The sequence below is a fragment of the Callorhinchus milii genome, unplaced genomic scaffold, assembly GCF_018977255.1.
Source record: "Callorhinchus milii isolate IMCB2004 unplaced genomic scaffold, IMCB_Cmil_1.0 Scaffold11, whole genome shotgun sequence".
Classification (NCBI taxonomy): domain Eukaryota; kingdom Metazoa; phylum Chordata; class Chondrichthyes; order Chimaeriformes; family Callorhinchidae; genus Callorhinchus; species Callorhinchus milii.
This window is the reverse complement of record NW_024704752.1, coordinates 5,339,281-5,359,142: the sequence shown is the minus strand read 5'-3', so window position 1 is coordinate 5,359,142 and position 19,862 is coordinate 5,339,281. Positions and strand designations below refer to the sequence as shown.

At 46.8% G+C, this 19,862-nt stretch overlaps 2 protein-coding genes across 2 annotated transcripts; both read left to right on the top strand.

Annotated features, from left to right (window-relative positions):
* The first annotated feature begins 1,384 nt into the window (after nucleotides 1-1,384).
* LOC121848029 (immunoglobulin superfamily member 10-like) lies at nucleotides 1,385-7,879 on the top strand. The gene is made up of 5 exons (XM_042339229.1): nucleotides 1,385-1,587; nucleotides 2,292-2,421; nucleotides 3,150-3,540; nucleotides 4,528-7,688; nucleotides 7,817-7,879. Exons 1-5 carry the CDS (start codon nucleotides 1,385-1,387, stop codon nucleotides 7,877-7,879), a joined length of 3,948 nt encoding a protein of 1,315 aa, XP_042195163.1.
* Nucleotides 7,682-18,368, top strand: LOC103184481 (immunoglobulin superfamily member 10). The gene is made up of 3 exons (XM_007902494.2): nucleotides 7,682-9,090; nucleotides 10,076-10,979; nucleotides 15,772-18,368. The coding sequence occupies exons 1-3, from the start codon at nucleotides 8,118-8,120 to the stop codon at nucleotides 17,678-17,680; spliced, it is 3,786 nt and encodes a 1,261-aa protein (XP_007900685.2). The 5' UTR covers nucleotides 7,682-8,117; the 3' UTR covers nucleotides 17,681-18,368.
* Nucleotides 18,369-19,862: the final 1,494 nt, after the last annotated feature.

Here is a 19,862-nt window from a genome sequence, read left to right as displayed (position 1 = left end):
ATTGACCAACAGCCTGACCACTGACCAGAGAGAGAGAGAGAGGAAGAGACAGTGAGAGCTTGAGCTGAGTTCCCACCTTCACATCTCTCACCTGCTTCATTCGGGGAACGCACCCAGAAGGACTTTGAAAGTTTTTAGGAATTATCTTACGCTCTCTGTCTCTCTCTCCAGTCTTTCACAGGGAGACTTTATAGACAAATCCTGAAGTTTGTTTCTCGCCTCTCTGTAAGTACAATGTCGCTGTGTGTGTGTGTGTGTCTGTCTGTGAGAGACCTGAAAGGGATTGATTGAAACTGGGCACTCCACCTTCCCTCTCCCTCTCTCTCCCTGTCTCTCTCTCTGTCTCTCTCTATCTCTCTCACTCTCTCTGTCTCTCTCTATCTCTCTCCCTCTCTCTCTCTGTCTCTCTCTATCCCTCTCCCTCTCTCTCTATCTTTCTCCCCCCCCTCTCTCTATCTTTCTCCCTCCCTCTCTCTATCTGTCTCTCTCCCTCTCTCTGTCTCTCTCCCTCCCTCTCTCTCTGTCTCTCTCCCTCTCTGTCTCTCTCCCTCTCTGTCTCTCTTCCCTCCTTCTCTCTCCCTCTCTCCCTCTCTCCCTCTCTCTCTGTCTCTCTCCCTCTCTCTCTGTCTCTCTCCCCCTCTCTCTGTCTCTCTCCCCCTCTCTCTATCTCTCCCCCTCTCTCTCTGTCTCTCTGGGTTATTCCTGGGGAGATAGCTCTGAACTTACACACACAGAGAGAGAGAGAGAGAGAGAAAGGAGAGGAGAGGAGAGAAGGAAAGATCGTTAAGCGGATTGAAGGCTGATTGATTGACAGTGAAGCGTTGCGTAAGTGTTTAAGCGCAGAAGAAGACCACAGTTTGTGTACAACAGCGTTGGTCCAGTGTGAAGTCCAGTATGTACCCAAACATAACGCTGTCCTGGCAATCAGTTGCACCTCAGTCGCTCATCCTTTTCTCTCTCTCTCTCTGTGAATAGATCCCAGGTTTCCAACCAAACATGTAATTGGCAAAAGCTGAGGTCTTCACCCGACTTTGCTCAGTGCTCAGTCCCAGTGGCAAAGCTTTCAGGGTGATTAGTGCAATTTGATATTCTGTGTTTCCTCCCCCCCCCCCACCCCCCCCTCTCTGGCTTGTTTAGGTGTCTCACTCTGTGTGTGCTCTGTGTGCCTGTCCCTAACCGTCCAACTCTCTCCTGATCCCAACCCCCAGCTCTGGTCCAAATCTCCGACTGTCCACCACCTTTGGACATCCTCCCCGCGTGAAAGGTGCTGGGCAAACGTAATTTGTTGTTGTTGCTTTCAATTTGCAGGGAGTTGAATGTCTTGGAGACATGGCACCCACTTGCGCTCAGTGATCAGAGTAGCTCCTGACAGAGGATGAGAGCGATGGGTGGCCGAGACATGCCTCAGGCGGGTGTGGGTTGGTGGCTGTGGCTGGCTGGTGCTGTCTTCTCTCTGTGTGTATCTCTCAGCACCGCCTGCCCCAAGCCATGTGCCTGCTATGTCCCCACTGAGGTTCACTGCACCTTCAGATCTCTCAACGCCATCCCTGCAAACATTGGATCTCAAGTGGAGCGCATCAACTTTGGGTCAGTCACGCCGTTTGCTTTGCTCTTCTGTCACGTTGCTTTCTTTTTCTTGGAAAGTGAGTTGGGAATCGTCCCACTCAGCTCCTGTTAAGCCCGCAAGCCAAAGCCCTAAACATCAGGGAGGTCCCAGCTGGTCAAGAAGTAGGAAGCTTCCCAGTCAGTGCTCTCAATGGACAAGTTACGTACTTTTAGTTGGTTATATTCCAGCAGTTACCTCAACACACACTCTGGGGTCCCCAAGCCTTGGCTCTCGCCAACCTGTGCTTAATACTCACCAGAGTTAGGTAAGAAGAGTATGTCTCTAGGGAAGAGAGTGGTTATTCCGTTCCAAACATGGACATTTCCACACAAATGTGGAATTCTCAATCTGGTATGGATACTCTTAAGCACAATGATGGGTTTTCACATGTGTCGGACTCCCGGCTGATCATGGGAATGGGTTTCTGCCAGAACCCGGCTGATCATGGTGATGGGTTTCCATGTGTGTCAGACACTTGGCTGATAATAATAATAATTCTTGCATTTGATACAGCGCCTTATCACATCTTCGAGACAGCTCAAAAGCGCTTCCCAGAATATACTGTAAAGTGACTGTATTTTTGTGGGCAAAATCAAGGCGTTATCATGGTGATGGGTTTCCTCATGGGTCAGACCATAACTGTTCTTTCCACCACCTGCCACTGATCTGTGCCATTGCCTTACAGCTACAATAACCTGGTGAAATTAACCCGCGACGATTTCACAGGGTTGAAGAGTCTTGAACTGCTGATGCTCCACAGCAATGGGATCCAGGAAATCCCAGGACAGGCATTCCGAGATCTGCAGTCTTTACAGGTTCGTCTGTCACAGACATAAACAGAAACTTTCAGCTTGAATTTTCACCCAGTCTTAGCTTGTCAACCTATTTTATTTCACGCAATATATCTTATACATTGAGAGAAAATGGTCTCTCGAGCTAAGACTAATAATACTAATCCTTTTATTTGATATAGCGCTTACTCACGTTGTTGAGACATCTCAAAGCACTTCACAGGATATACTGTAAAGTGAATTGATTGGGTATTTGTGAGCAAAATGTGGTACCAATTACAGCAGTGTCCTGCTAACAGTTGTGGATTTAGTGATCACATTTTTTTTGAGGGATTATTACCGCTCAGGGTATGTAAAGGTATAGCGCTAAACATCCTAAAAATATGTTTTAGTAATTGGCTAGGTGTCTGCCTGGCTCAGTTGCTAGCACTCTTGCCTCCTGGTCAGGTTGTGGGTTTAAGTCTTCAGTTTAACATCTCATCTGAAAAATGGCACCTCTGACAGAGTAGTTCGCTTTTCTAGCACGGCGCTGGAGTATCTGTTTAGATTGTGAGCTCAAAGCCCCAATGTGGGGCTTGAACCCACAAAGCTCTGACTCAGAGGTGAGAATAGCAGCCTATAGCCAACAATCTAGATGGGGGGAAATCACAGGGACTCTTTGTGAAATCTTTTAAATTTGGTTGTGAATTAATCTCAGGACAGTCACTGGTTTGTTCCGATTTTAACCAGGAGTTTGTCTGTTGCTATGAAAGGTCTTGAAGATGAGTTACAACAAAGTGAAAGCACTGAATCGAGACACTTTCCTTGGCTTGTACAAAATGGTGCGGCTACACATGGACCACAACAGAATCGAGTTTATTAATCCCGAGGCATTCTATGGGCTGACGGCATTGAGGCTGCTGCAGTTGGAGGGAAATCTTCTCCAACAGCTCCATCCTGACACATTCGTTACTTTCCGCCACAGTCAGATTTTCAAAATGTCATGGATAAAACACATTTACCTAGCGGACAATGCGCTCACATCCATCCCCAGCGAGCTGCTGTCCTACATCCCGGAACTGGAAAGTATTTACCTGCATGGGAACAAGTGGCAATGTGACTGTGAGCTGCGATGGTTAGCGGAACTTAACCAGCGTCGACCAGGTGAGTGTAGTGAATGGATCCGTACGTTGGCATGTTGGAAGCCACTGTGATAACAGCAAGTGTCGTAATGGAATTGCCACTGTGCTGGTAGGGGGATGGGGGGATGTGCAGGAGAAGACGGCATTGTGCTGGGGTTATTGGGGGAGGAGGGGAGGAATTATGCTGGGAGATGGTCCCATTGAGCCTATATATATATACACACAAAGATATACACAAAGGTATACTATGTATATATACTCCACTATATACGTCACCCCAAATAGACCCATATAGCAGCATGGGACATTTACCAAGTCACTGAAAGAGGGTCTATTATGGCAGTCACACTACATTGTCCATAACACATGCCCTCGTAACATGGAGAAAGAGAAACAGAAAGGTTTCAATACAGAAGGAGCCCATTGGGCCCACCGGGTCTGTGCCTCTGATCCCTGTTATTTTTTTAAACCATCCCCTTTCCCTTTTGACTCCCAATCTCCAGCTCGCCCCTTCTCTGATTGCTTTCGCTACTTGGTTGTTTATCCAGTTCATTTTTGAACTGGATCCAATCCCACTGTGGGAATTGTAGGAATGAAAGAATTCCAAACCCCGACAAGCTTCTTAGTGAAAAGATTTCTACGGACCACAAAGACTAGTGGGAATCTTGAACTCTCAATACCCCCGAAAGGCTGTGGATGCTGGATCAATTGAAATTTTCAAGACTAAGATGGATTGATTTTTGTTAGGTCAGGGTGTCAAGGGATGTGGGGTAAAGGCGGGTAAATGGAGTTGATGTATAGATCAGCCATGATCAAAAAAGGATGCTGGAGCAGGCTTCAGGTGCTGAATGGCCTTCTCCTATTCCTATGATCTCTCCCCTGAATCCCCTAACCTCTCCCTCAGAAGATTGGCACAAGAATGTGGGCCAAGACTTAGCAAACCAATATCATTGATTCTTGTAAAACCACAGAGGAAACTAACAAGACTGCATTGTGGGAATCTTTTCAGGAGTAATAAAGTGCAAGAGAGACCGTAGCTCTCCGGACAGTCAGATGTGCCCCGTGTGCGTCGCCCTGGAAACCTCAGGAGAAAAGGACCTCTTTGATGTGTCCCCGGCAGTCTTCTCCTGCAACCCCCCGAGGATCGTGTCTCCATTACTGCTCAGCAACAGCAGCCTGCTGGGAGAGGGCAACCAACCAGCCATCGATGCCAAGGATTTTGTTGCACCGCTTGGGCAGATGAGCCTAAACATGTCCGACCAAAGCGGGAATGGGGCAGAGATGGTTTGCAACGTGCAAAAGCCTAAGAGGACACCTGGGGTGGCTTTAGATCACAGAGAAGGCTTTGTGCTCCTCAACACCTCTTTGTCCATCTTCCTGGTGTGTAATGTGAATTACGAGCAGATTCAAAGGCTATGGGGGATCTTAGCTATGTACAGCGACTCACCTCTCAGGCTCGAGAGAGACGACCTGCTGACTACGACTCCGTATATGAGCTACCGCTACAGGCAAACCCGGGATGCAGATGTCTACATGTTCACTGGTATAGAGGTCCAGATCACTGCCGACCCTGCTTGGCTTCTGCAAGGTGAGGTCACCTTACAGTTAGACCGGACACAGACCACCCTGAATATCTTACACATCAGATACCTGACCCATGTCCAACTTGCTCTGAAAGACTTGGAGGCCAAACCCAGGAAAAACAACTGGGTGATGATAAAGAGAGGAAGCCACGCGAGACGGCAACGCTTTGTGATGGTAGGCGCGATGGTGGAGCTGGAATGCGAAGCGTTCGGCGACCCCAAACCTACCACTGAATGGATATTCCCGGAAGGTAGCAAAGTCCGAGCCCCATACAACAGCGAGGACGGGCGGATCACAATCAATTCAGCCGGTAAATTCACACTGAGGGTGGCTGATCGGTACGACACAGGGATGTACCACTGCCTGGCAACCAATTTCCAAGATTCCCAAGTGCTAAGCTTTCGGGTTACAGTCTTGGACCCTGCTGTCGAGGAAAGCGATGTCAATGGACCTACGATTTTCAAATCTCCTGGCGAGTCGTTGCATCTCCCATGTCAAGCGATTGGAATCCCGAAAGTGGCCATCAGTTGGATCCTGCCTGACCACAGAATATTGGACCATGCTGTGGCAAATAAGCAGGTGGATCCCAATGGGACCTTGGAGATACGAAGACTGAGAGCAAGAGATAGCGGTTTTTACAGGTGTCTGGCAGCCAATCCTTACGGGCTCGATCTTCTGGCGTTACAGGTAACTGTCACAGGTGTCGACATCTCTTCCCAGAAGGAAAGCGAGGAGAATAATGATGCCGCGGAGGAAAGCCGTGGCTCCGGGGAGAGCGAGCCCTACCCAGGGGAACCTGAAGATGTAATGAAGATAGAGGAGGGAAACAGGTTGTCTTCTGAAGATATCTTCTCTTCCAAGAGTCCCACCTTAGACCATGATCTTCACCAAACGACAGTCCAATCTGAGGACGAAGACCTGAGGAGCCCAGCGAGGAGGGGGGGCAATGGGGCCTGGAACAATCGGTGGTGGGCGAAGCGAAGGAGACTGAAACATCAAAGGAGAAAATTGGATCCTCAGCAATGGGCGGAGTATCTGGAGAAGATCAGAAACAAGTCTTTGGCTAAAACCCAAACAACTGAAATCCCAGCCAAACCTCAAACCATCGGTTCATCCACCGAGCTTTCTGTTGATGAGGATGGAGGATCGGGGAAGGGGCTCATGTTACCAGAGGAACAACTGATTGCCATAACAACCAAGCCTAAAAGCATTTTACCCACCCCACTCATGTCCGTCACACAACAATCCACAACAACCTTCCCCTCTCCTCGGACCGAGTTAACTCCTGTGGTCTCACCATCCATCGTGGTCACCGTAACGGAACAAGTCACCAAAGATGCATTGGCCTCAATGTCTCCAAAGGCAATTGACCCAACTTTTGAAGGGGAACTCGAAGAACACATGCCAGAATCTGCAATCACCACCCCGTTCAAACGGAAGTCGGCCGAGTCAAATCCGGAGATCCAGGTAACAGTTTCTGGGGACACCAAAGGCCTCTTCATTACGCCTACCGCAAATGGATTGAATGCCCAATCGTCAGAGGAGAGGATTTCTTCATTGGAACCTAGGACAGAGGCTTCTGGGCTTGCCCCAGTCTCTCAGAGCCTAAGAACCCAACACTTCCATACCCACATTATGACCATTACTACAACAAATGATGGCAATAAGATTTCGTTTGAAACAACCCAGAAAATAACCTCTCCTGGCTCATCCTCTGTATCAACCACCCTCACCCAACAGGTCCACATAACAAGAGATGCAACAACCAAAACCCCACTAATCATACGCTCACCGTTTGGTAGGAGAAGGAAGTTACCTCCCAGATTTCGTTACCGTAGGCCGGGATTGAGGAAACACAGATACAAGATTGTGAGACCTGGGATGAGGAGAAAGATTCCATTGCAGGAAGAAACCACAACAGCTGCGATGGTGCATTCGGAATCCTCTACAACACATCACGTCTCTCCTATCACTGAGACCTCATCAAGATCTCCTGCTCCACTGCCAGGCCCGGGGGAAGGGGAGCCAGACACTCACACCACAGAAACATACCATAAAGAGCTAGTAGAGGGAAGTGTCCATCAAACTGCGATCCGGTATCTGGCCCAGGCTAGGACTTCCCCTAAAACAGATCTGGTAAAAGCAAATATTCCAGAGGTAACACAAGTTGACTCACAAGCAGTTGCACATCTGGCTAGATCAGCAACCACAACACTGACTGCAACCAGTACAGTCACAACAGCGATCTCCACAACCACTACAATCCACACACCAGCCGAGGGACACTCCCAAGCTTCAGCCACCACCGCACTTCTCTCAACCTTAGCCACACCAACCATCAAGTCCTCCAAGATCATTCGTGGTAAAATCCCCTGGAATAGGCTGTTTGGGTTGAATGGCCAAAAGGAGCTGCTGAGGAGACTGCGGAAGCCAGACAGAGGCACTATTGTCCCTTTCAGGTCTCTGGGCAGACATGTCCCGAGACCAACTGATCACAGTCGGAAGACGTCAGCATTCGCAGAGTTGATGGAAACCAGTGGGTCTGGAATGAGGGTCGCCTCTGAGTCGATTCTCCACACCCCTCAAGTGAAACGGATCCTGAAGCCTTTCATTGTTACCCGGGGGTCGTTGCAGCCCACCACACGCCGCCCATTTGCAGCTGTGATCCCCGTTAACACTGGCGTATCGGCACGACCTCTGCCATCTACCCCTAGGACAATCCCTCGGGTATCTCCCAGGACCCGGAGGCCAAAGTTTCGCCGTCGGCGACCAGTTAAAACTACCACAATTGAAAGCCCCACGACCACCACATCCACAACTGCAACTCCCGTGGTGTTAGCGGTGACAGCGTCTGGCAGAGGCGGAGGACGTCTTACACGGGTCAGGGTTACAGCATTTCCATCCATCACTGTAGGCAGCCAAGTAGTAGCTCGTTCTGTTACAGTGAGAGACAGAAGCACCACTCTAGCCCATGGTAACAACGCACAATCATATGAACATCAGCTAATCTCGGCCATGGTCAGTGCCCACCCCTTCACGATAAACACCCACCACAATGTTACTGTACTGCCCACAAGTGGCCTTACCCTGAAGCCACACACTGACCTGATCATCAGAGTAAAAGCTCCAGTGGCTAAAGACGTAGCCAAATTTCCCACCACCACTATGGCTCCTGCTTACAAAACTTCTACCCAACAATCCATCTCACCAACCTCAGTGCCCCCCGTCACCAAAGCCTTGCCACCCGCTCCCAGATCAGCCACTGCACGGGCAGTTACCACAACTACACAGTTGGTGCCACTGAGCACCAGCCTTTCTACCTACATTAGGCTTCCTAACACCAGGAAAGCCCCGAAGCATGTTTCTATCAAAGCAAAAGCTCCAGCGACTAAAGACATAGCCAAATTTCCTACCAGCACCATGGCTCCTGCTTACACAGCTTCTACCCAACCATTTACCTCTTCTACAACCATACCTGCTCAATCACTGACAGACATCAAGACCAGAGTCTATGTCTACAGGATTGTCCCCAATCCTGCTGTCACCTTACAGAAGCCAATTGCAGCACCAACTATTGGATATCCAGCCTCCTCACTAACACCTTCCAACACAGATAAGAAATTTTGGCTTCTACCGTCCACCAAAGCCATCAAATGGGATGATACATTACAAACAAAGACTGTTACCCAATGGCCCAGCTCCACACAGGAGCCATCTAAAGTGACCAGTTTGGATCCTTTGCTGGACAGCGACTTGGACAACGCAATAGGGATTGGTGAGGGCAAAGTTACGGTATCCAGCGAATTAGCTGTGTCGTCATCCAACACCATAGATGGGGATCTCCTGGCTGGAAGCCAGAGCTCCAGGCCTCAGCTGGTGGGAGGCAACGCCGCAAGCTTCACGGTGCTTGCTGATTCGGATGCTTTCCTACCATGCGAAGCAACGGGCAACCCGACACCGATCATGAGTTGGACCAAAATCTCAACAGGTAGGTGGCCCAGAGTGATTGTTCACAGGTAAGAATTGTAATAATCCTTGCATTTGGTACTGCGCCTTTCATGTCGGGAGGACACGTCAACAACAACTTGCATTTATATAGCGCCCTCCACGTCGGGCAGAGTCTCAGAGTGCTAAAGCGCCCATCAGCGTGTTTCTGCAACCTCCTTCAATCCTATCAACCCGACCACTCACTTTGCTCAGCAGACACCAGCCTGCTTCATACCCCCCACCTCACCATTGGCAAGGTGGGCTGCTCTCCAGAACTCCATCACAGGGTTCCTCCGACTCGCTCGCTCACTTCCCTCCTTCAAGGCACATCTCAAAAGGTACCTCTTTGACAGTATACCTGGTTGTCTTTCCACCCCCCCACCCCAGCTTGAGTGCCTATCCAGCACTGTGAAATGCTTTGAGATGTTCTCCTACCATGACAGGCATTATATTAAATGTAAATTGTATTTCTTCACATGTTATCGTGTAATGTGAAGTGACTGTGTATTTTTGTAGGCGAACAATATAAGCTCCAATAGTGAAATAACTCAGGCAAATTATTCATTTCAAGCCTGTTTGTGGGATTCTGCTATGTGTACAGATCAGCCACTGCCTTTGACACTTGACAACAATGCCCTGTGAGAATCACTCTGAGACATTTTGATGTTACAGGCGTTGTATCAAATGCAAGGATTATTATTATAACCATAATAATCATTTTATTGCTAGTTATTTTAGTAAAAGCAAATAGTAATTTCTTCACTTTACAGTAAATCCTGTGCTTTGAGACGTCTTGACGCCGTGATGATGCACTGTGTCAAATGCAAGGATTATTATCCTTGTAACTATCACAAATTGTGAACAAATTGTGGGTCTCTAACATTTATTAGCCATTGTAAAGGTCAACTGTATACAAGTTACACGCCACTGGGTGGCATTTTGTAACAGCATTAATTCAATAAGCATTTATTGGTTTGTTGGCACAGGAGCAACAGTTACTGCAAGTGTCAAGCGTGGGAATAAGTTTGAAGTGTTTCCAAATGGCACGCTGTCTATACAGAGGATCTCGGTTCAGGACCGCGGACAGTACCTTTGTATCGCGGAGAATGAACATGGCTCAGCTCGGCTGCTGCTCACACTGTCTGTGGTGGCTTACGCTCCAAAGATCACAGAACCTCGGCTGAAGGACATCACCGTGCACGCCGGCTACCCGGTAGAGATGAGATGCAGGTCGGAGGGTCGACCGTCTCCCTCCATCTCCTGGCTCCTGTCTAACAGGACCCTGGTGAGGAGCAGGAGTCCGTTCAACGGGAGAGTCTTGGTGCAGGCGGATGGCACGCTGAGAATCAAAGCGGTGACGGTGTATGACAGGGGCAATTATAAATGTGTGGCCAGTAACCCAGCCGGGATGGATACCGTCATCGTCAGGATGAGAGTGGTTGCTTCACCTCCTGTAATTGTGGAAGAGAAACACGAAACCATCAGAGGGAAAGTGAGGCAGAATCTCCAGCTACCTTGCACCGCGGTTGGTACCCCGCAGCCAACTGTGACCTGGGTGCTCTTTGACGGGACTGAAATCTCACCCTTGCAGTTTCTTAACACCAAACTCTTCGTATTTACCAACGGCACCATTTACGTTAAATCCCTGGCTCTGGCAGACAGCGGCAATTACGAATGTATAGCGACGAGCTCCACGGGCACGGAGAGGCGGGTTGTCAGCTTGGTGGTGGAACAGACAGAGACCGTGCCCAAGATCGTGGCCTCGTCTCCCAGGAAATCCCAAGTCAAGTACGGAACTCAACTCCAGCTTGACTGCTCGGCTACGGGTGACCCTAAGCCCAGGATTATTTGGAGATTACCTTCCAAACTCATTGTGGATCAATGGCAACCGTAAGACAGTCACTTGACTCATCTCCTTTCTCAACTGATGTGCCTGCATGTGCCGTCGTTACCTTCCTCCTTCCTAAATGTTTCCCAATCTTTTCTGTTCTGCTTCCTCTCACCTCAAAGCACAGAATCATTCCTTTTATGCTCAGGTGATCACAGAGTTATCGAGTTACAGTGAACGTTACAGCACAGAAACAACAATAACTTTCATTTACACGCCCTTTGTGCAGGGTAGCATCTCGCAGTGCTTAAACAGGCCATTCCGCCCAACTTGTCCATGCCAGTGTTGAGACTCCACACGAGCCTCCACCCCTCCTATTTCCCTCTCTTCCCTGCTGCCTCATGTAATGCATCTTAAATATGTTGATTGTTTCTGATTCAACCATAGCTTCCTGCAGTGAGTTCCAAACTCTCAACGTGCTCTATATAAAGTTTCTCTTAAACGCTCGATTAGATCTGTTACCGGCTGTTTTATATTTATGTCCCTCATTGTGGACTCACTAACAAAGGGAAACAGCCTATTTATACCCACTTCATTGAATGAATTCCTAATCTTTAACCTCTCTATCAGGTCCCCTCTCATTTGTCTCAACCATAGAGTGAAAAGTTGTAACCGTCCAATCTTTCTTGATAGCTGTATCTACTGGTAAAATCCTTGCAAATTCATGCTGTACTCTATCCTATGCTACACTATCGATCCTATATTGTGGTGACCAGAACTGCAGCTCAGAAAAACAGAACTGAATAGCTGGGAAGCCATTCATAGAAAGACAATTAATCGGATTCAACCTCACACACTTAAGCTTCAATATTCGAGGAGAGAGAAATAGAACTTAGTGGTCATAGAACAGCACTAAATGTCAGCTGGTGAATTCTTTAGAGGAGAGGCAGGGAAATCTGAATTAAGAGTCCCAGATCCATAGTAGGTAGGAGCACAGTGCTTGGTTACTCTGGAAAAGATGCTTCATAATAATAATCTGTGCATTTGAGACATCTTTCATATCACAAGGACGTCTCAAAGCACTTCACAGGATATAGTGTAAAATGTCTGTGACTGTCTTGCAGGTTGGTAAAGAGAGATATAAACTGAAAATATTTTAAAGATTGCAGAGCACAAAGTATCCTTTTTAAGTCTCATGAACATTGGAATAACATCTTTACAAACTAATAATACCAGTGCACCATTTCCCCCAGACTTGCAGACCAGGTGCCTTACTTTTGGTTGTCAATGTGTGAATCATTGGTTTCCTCTCTTAGCCGGCTTTCCCTTCATACTCTTAAGCATGGTGATGGGCTTCCGCAAGTGTCAGACACCCGGCTGACAAAAAACAATTCACACTCAACCAACTCCGTTCAATCTCCGAACTCACTTCCTTGTGATTTTTTTTTGCAATAAATGTCACAAAGCTGCAGCATATAAAATAATAGGAGTTACAGAGAGTCATGGACAGTCACTGACATACATTGCAGCAGGAGCAAACCTTCCTGGGATCTGTCAGGATACTGGGATTGTAAAATGTAACACAGAACCGCGGTGCCCTAAGCAATTGGCTGATGCTGGTGACTTAACCGAGTCCCAGCAATGATCCATTAAACTGCATAATTCAGGAACTGGCTTGTTTTATACACAGCTGAAACCAAACGCAACCCACTGAATACTAATTATATGAAACGATCGGAAAGAATTTCCTTGTCACGAGTCATCCAAATTATCCTCATGCGAATAATTGGAATAATTCTCTTCCAGTTGGAACACAAGTGTTATTTTTGTAAAGGTTTTTTTAAGAAAGAATTTTTCACTCCTTCCCAACCCTTTTGATTTTTTCAAGGGCTTGTATTTTGCAGGGATTTTAATAATTCTTCCACCCCTGTTCAGTCTTCCCTCGAACACTTCTGTTTGTGTTGTGTCCTCCTGGCTATGTGTTACTCTGTATTTCCTTTTCAATCCCTTTACTTCTTGACTTTATGTCCCTCATGTTCCTTCTGTATATCCCGTCGTTTGTTCATTTTATGATGTATAACTCAGGTGTGTTCCCTTCTTCGCTAATGGTTCTTTTACTCACACAGGCTTGATGTCATTTTGTATCTGAATCACATACTGTCCCCCACTCTCACTTTACTCGCAGACCCGTCATAACATCTTCAGGTCTCCTGCTGATGTTCTTCCATTGAAATGTTGCCTGCTTCATTATTTTTGGCTGAAGCCATGTATATGTCATGTATAGTCTGCTAACACAATCTCCTTTGAGAATTGGCACTGGAGATCCCAGACCTTCTCTTACTAGGGTATTATCATACTAGCGTAGTGCTTAGCGCTCTCGGAAGCGACAGGACCCTGGTTCAATTCCCGGGCGGCGTGAAACCTTATGCAAATTTCTTTCTCTATATGCCTGTGTTTACCTTTGCAGTAAGTACCCAGGCAGACGTCATAGTTTCTTACGCAGTTCTCTATCTGCACAGATATTCCTGAAAGGAACAGCACAGGTCTAGCCCTTCCTTCGACCTGTTACATTCCCCAATGCCCTCCACTTCTCTTTTCAGTTGCTGCGGAATTATCACCTTGTTTCTCTTAAATTGGATATCCTCATGCAAGAGTATTTCCTCCTTAAAATGGCAGGATGGTCTTGTTTCTCTTGGCACTGCTCTTCCATCTGGCCGTCTCTCTCATGGTTCTTGAAAAATGCCTCAGGATCTCATTCCCTTCCCATATGTTTCTGAATCTTTCCCATCTTTCCTGCTCCATCTTTTGCATTCATTTTCCTACAGTCTCAGCTTCACTGTTTTTGGCACTCTCCTGACAGCATGCATTATCAGTTGTACTCCCTCTTTCAGCGTTATATGATATTCCTCTGATTTTTTGCCCGGAATTCGTAATAATAATAAGAATAATCCTTGTATGAGTCCTGTAACTCAGTGGTTAGAGCACTCGGCTTGAAAGTGAGACACCTGGGTTCAATTCCAGGCAGAGCAAAACCTTGGGCAAGTTTCCTTACTCCACATGCCTAATAATAATCCCTCCAAAAAAGAAAACCAATAATAAATTGGTCATTTCAATCCACGACTGTTTGTTGGACACTGCTGTGCGCAATTGGCTGCCAAGTTTCGCCCACAAATATACGGTCAATTCACTTTACAGTCTATTCTGTGAAACGCTTTGAGACGACGAGAAGATGTGAAACGCGCTAAACCAAATGCAAGGATTATTATTATTGTTGTATTTGATATAGCGCATTTAATATCACATCATTGAGATGTCTCAAAGTGCTTCACGGGATATATTGTAGTGGATTGACTGTGCATTTTGTGGCCGAAACACGACAGCCAATTGCGCACAACAGTGTCCGACAAACAGTCATGGAGTGAATGACCAATTTTTGGGGGAGGTGGGGAAAGTGTTCTGGAAAGTGTTCCCCTAATTGACCGGGCTTCTATTTACTGCTAGGTAAACAGAGGCGTGTGGAGTAAGGAAACATACCTAACGTTTCACCCTGCCCAGGAACATGTCCTCATAGTCTCCATATATTTTTTCATTAATATCATTTACTCTGCCTATTAGCCCCATTTTTTTCTTCAATCCCTTCAGTTGGACTAGCGTGCTGCTCTGCCTCTACCACATGGAATGTTGCTTTGGACTGGATCCCTTTGCTTTCCAGACTCTAATATGACTGACCACATTATATTTACTCTGTAACCATTTGCCACATAAGCATTTGCTCTGGATGCTTCCAGATAATTGGAACTCTCTTGGCTGCCTCAGAATTTGTAGCAACGAGCTCCCCCGTCATGCGTGGGCTAAACTCGTTTCAATTCTGTCCAGTTAAGCATACTTGGCTCTGGCACACCCCAGGCGAGCAGCAGCACTTTCTACTCTGGTCGGCAGTTTTCTCCCACTTTACCTTGGCTTTTAGTTTACTTCTGACACCATGCTATGTGACATCTTGCAATACTTTCCACTCCGGGTTTGAAAAGATTTCAACTTTATTCTCAATTCACAGCCTCCTTTCGCCCCTCCATCTCTGAGCTTTTTACCCTCCAGGATTCCTCGAGCATTTGGATCTTCTAGATCAGAGGTTCTCGACCTTTTTGGCCTCAGGACTCTTTGTAAACCTGTTGACACCCAGTAAATAGCTTTAGTGTGAAAATCATCTGGTTTACTAAATATTTCTCAGCCAAGGTGTACAATATACACATTAACAAATTAAGTACTAAATGTAGCAAATATTAAAATATAGGACTTTTGTATCTGTTGTATAAATCCTAAGTTCCACTTAATGAGAAAACTGAGTTTTCTTTTCTTTGATGAGTTATCAAAGTTTGGTGTAAAAGAATTCCCAGTATCACTGCTACTTGCAACAGGAGAATATCACAGTGAATTATATGGAGTCCTGTAACGTATTGGTTAGAGCACTTGCCTCACGAGCGAGAGGACCTGGATTTGATTCCCAGGCAGGGCAAAACGTTAGGCAAGTTTTCTTACTCCACATGCCTCTATTTACCTAGCAGTAAGTAAGATCCCGGTTGTTAGATCATTGGCGGATCCCTTTTCTGGGGGTAATAATCCCTTCAAAAAGGAAAATAAATTTTTAAAAATAATTTGGTCATTAAATTCACGACCGATTGTGGGGCCAGTGCTTTGGAATTGGCTGCTGCATTTGGCCCACAAAATATATAGTCAATTCACTTTACAGTATATTCTGTGAAGCGCTTCAAGATGTCTCAAAGATATGATAAGGGGCTAAATCAAATGCAAGAATTATTATTACACTACTGACCGAATCGTTTGTTCCCTTGTCAGAGCGGGAAAGCGTATCCATGTGCTAGCCAATGGCACCTTGGTGAACGAGGCGGTGACAGAGAGAGACGGCGGAGATTACCTGTGCGTGGCCAGGAACGAGCTGGGAGACGACCTGGTGCTGATGAAGGTGGCTGTGAGGATGAAAGCCGCTCAGATCGAGCGCAAACAGTCCATTCACAAGCAGGTATCGTACGGACAGGATCTGAGAGTGGACTGCAAGGCCTCGGGCTCGCCGGAGCCACAGATCTCCTGGGCTTTGCCAGACGGCACTATGGTCAACAGCGTTTTACAGGCGGACGATAGAGGCGGCAGGCGCCGGCGTTACATTGTGTTTGACAACGGGACCCTGTACTACAACAAGGTGGGGATGGCCGAAGAGGGAGACTACACGTGTTACGCACAGAACACCCTTGGGAAGGATGAAATGAAAGTCCGTGTGACTGTAGTAACGGAAGCGCCACATATAAAGAAACAGCAACAAACCTTTTTTAAGGTACCGAGTGGCGAGAGTGTGACGTTTGACTGCCCGGCTGTGGGAGAGCCAAAGCCAAGGATACTGTGGATGCTCCCGAGCAATGAATTCATCGCCTTCTCCAGCCTTCGCTTCCAAATGCATTCAAACGGATCCTTGTCCATCAAACAGGTCCGTCTCGCCGACAGCGGTGAGTTCACGTGCATCGCTCGCAATCCCGCTGGAGATGATACCATCACTTACCAGTTGGTGGTGGTCTCGGGACCACCATTAATCAATGGGTTGTACAGTAACAAAACCACCATCAGGGAGTCAGCTGTCAAGCACACGAGGAAACTGATCGATTGCGCAACCGAGGGGCTGCCCAAGCCACACATCATGTGGATTATGCCAGATAACATCTTCCTCAATGCCCCCTATTACGGCAGCAGGATTATCGTACACAGGAATGGCACACTGGAGATCCGACATGTCAGGGCGTCTGACCAAGCCAATTTCATCTGTGTCGCTCGCAATGATGCCGGAGAAACCATTCTGGTGGTGAACCTGGAGGTGACCGAGATGTTAAAGAGGCCCGTGTTCAAAAACCCCTTCAATGAGAAAATCATAGTCAAGAGCGGATCCACTGTGATCCTGAACTGCTCTGCCAGTGGAAACCCACCTCCACAAACCATCTGGGTGCTTCCCAACGGATCCCGATTCACCAACAGGCAGAAAGTGGCGCGTTACCAGGTTGGTGCGGACGGAACCTTTATCATCCACAACCCAACCATCGTCGATGCCGGGAAGTACCACTGTGCAGCCAAAAATAAAGTGGGCTACATAGAGAAACTGATTATCCTGCAGGTAGGTCAGAAGCCTTTCATATTGACTCGGCCATTGAGACTGACACGAAGCATCAGTGGTGAGAGCTTGTTTCTTCACTGCTCTGCCAATGGCATCCCCAAAGTAAGTATCACATGGACAGCACCCAATGGATACGTACTCAACAGGCCTCAGATCAATGGGAAGTACACCCTGTACGAAAACGGCACCTTGGTTGTCAGAGACACAAACGTGCAAGACAGAGGAAATTACGTTTGCAAAGCGCACAACACCGCTGGTCTCGCGTCCATCACCATTCCCGTCATCATTATAGCCTACCCTCCTCGTATCACCAACGGGCCGCCCACATCGGTCCGGGCCAAGGCAGGCTCCGCCGTTCAACTCAACTGCATGGCCATCGGCATTCCCAAGCCAGAGATTGTGTGGGAGCTACCCAATCACTCCGTGCTCTCAACTTACAGCAAGGGCTCCCCCACGGGCAGCGAGCTCCTCCACCCACAGGGGACACTGGTCATCCAAAAGCCATCTAGTCGGGACTCAGGCACATATAAATGCACAGCCAAAAATCGTCTGGGCAGCGATTCCAGAGTAAGCCACATTCAAGTTATCTGAAGCCGGGCTGCCCTTCCTTCATGGAATGCCTTTTTACATACATTTAAGAGCCTGACAGTATCTGAGGAAATATGGGCAGATTGTCAAGATTCTGGATCCAGTGTTTGGTACGGATTTCTGTTAACTTTGGGGAAATGAAATCGATGGACTGATTGATTTCAGCCAGCAGGATTGTGTTTAAAAAGATATCTAAACACTGCTTTGTAAACCGTGAGAGTGTGGGAAGACAGAAAACAAGGGAGCAATATTCTTTGTTTAGTAAGAACAACATCTGCCTTACTCAACAGAGATTCGGATCCGGGTCCAATCTTTTGGATTTAGTTCTTTTGAGTTTTTTGTCCAATTCTTTTTTCCTCTTTGTAACACAGAGGAGTCGGTGGGATCAGTGGGATTGATTTATACTCTGGAATATGCACATCTCATGCTGGATTCACTTCCTGTAGGAAAATATAAAAAGAATGCTCTTTTTTAATGTAATCCATGTGGTAAGTAACCAGATTGCTGGAATATACGAATCATAACCATTATCTTGAATATCACACATCATGGAAAAAAGCATCAGTCAGAATATTCATCTTATTTTCATAACCAGTTGTTTTTCTTGCATCGTTTAACCTTTTGATATTTCAAATCGATGTAAAAAATATTACCAAAAGTCAGATGTAATATAATTACTTGTGCAAAGGATAATAAAAGATCTTTTATATATAAAAACACACATATACTCCCATGTGTTAAAAAGTTTGCTGCTGGTGATGGTGGGAGTGACGGATGCAGTTATTGATGATCTTCTTTTGGGGAAAGAAGTGGACTATGGAAGTGGGTCTCCGTGGGGCTGAAGTGGCTCCAAGGTGACATGCCAGTCAATAGAAGATTGGAATGGAGTCCATCCTCTCTGGCAGTCTGGGCATTCTTGTTCCTGAGCCACACAAGTCCGCAGTAGTCCAAGATATAGACAAACAGGAGTAGGCCACTCATCCCCCAAGTCTGTTCCGCCATTCTATAAGATCATGACTAATCTGTACCTCAACTCCAATTAACCGCCCTTGCCCCATATCTCTTGATACCCTGACCTAACAAATATCTAACCACCTCGGTCTTGAAAATATGAATGGATCCAGTCAATTCACTTTGCAGCGCTTTGAGACGTCTCAAAGACATAATGAGGCACTATATCAAAGGCTAGGGTTATTAAACTTTAACAACTCCTAAACACACTCTCTGGGGTCCCCAAACCTTGGCTTTTGCCAACCTACCGGTAAAGTGGAAATTTCTCTGTGCCTGGAATGGAATACGCACTCTTTCCCTGAAGGGGCTCCCTCTGCTTTCTTAACTTTTACAACAACAAATTGTATTTGTATAATACTTTTCTTGCCAGGACATCCAGAGAGTATAAGGCACAGATTACTAAGAACCAATGCACAGGCCTCCAAAGTGTCGGTTGGAGAACTCTTGGGAGTTCAACCAGCTAAAAACGCATAACTTGCCATTGAGAACTTAGTCTGGCGAGCTTCCCACTGCTTAAGCAACTACCCATTACAGCTTTGGCTTGCCAGGTTAACAAGAGCTGAGTGGAAAGAGTCCTTGCCCTTCCAAATGGCCACACGAATGAGGCAATGAGAGCAACTGGCATCCAGCAAACTCTAACAGTGTGCAGTAATGCCAGGAATCAAAGAAACAAGCATTTACAGTGCAGGAGGAGGCCATTCATCCCATCAAACAAACAGTACATTCCCCATTGCCCTCTGTGTCTTATCCCCAAACCCCTTCAAGCCTGTCCTTTGTTTACTTGTCTACTTCTCTCCTGAAATCCGCAATGGACTCTGCCTCTGTCCGTGACTTTAGCGGCATTGGGCTGTGCAAGTAATACCCATGGTCGCATTCATTACCTCCCACTTTGTATCGCATGCACTGTGAGCCTCAGGTGTCATTGATCCTCACGTGCCTGTGAGCCTCAGAAAGCTTCTGTGTGACCTTCCTGTATCCACAGTAATTCCGTTTGCAGTCTTCCTTTTACTGCTACTCACTATTGTCTTGAAATTGTTGGAAGTATTCAATATTCAGCACTTTCTAATACCATGTGTTTTTTAAAGAAAGATCCTGGGACCTTTCTGTCCTGGGAATTTTTTGATGAACATGTAAATCTGAACTTGATTTATTGATAAATAAAGCTTATATTTAC

Coding starts and splice junctions, on each gene's coding strand:
- LOC121848029 (XM_042339229.1), top strand. CDS start 1,385: ATGGGTGGCCGAGACATGCCTCAGGCGGGTGTGGGTTGGTGGCTGTGG. Junction 1,588..2,291: donor GTGGAGCGCATCAACTTTGG/GTCAGTCACGCC, acceptor ATTGCCTTACAG/CTACAATAACCTGGTGAAAT. Junction 2,422..3,149: donor GAGATCTGCAGTCTTTACAG/GTTCGTCTGTCA, acceptor TTGCTATGAAAG/GTCTTGAAGATGAGTTACAA.
- LOC103184481 (XM_007902494.2), top strand. CDS start 8,118: ATGGTCAGTGCCCACCCCTTCACGATAAACACCCACCACAATGTTACT. Junction 9,091..10,075: donor TTGGACCAAAATCTCAACAG/GTAGGTGGCCCA, acceptor TTGTTGGCACAG/GAGCAACAGTTACTGCAAGT. Junction 10,980..15,771: donor ATTGTGGATCAATGGCAACC/GTAAGACAGTCA, acceptor TTCCCTTGTCAG/AGCGGGAAAGCGTATCCATG.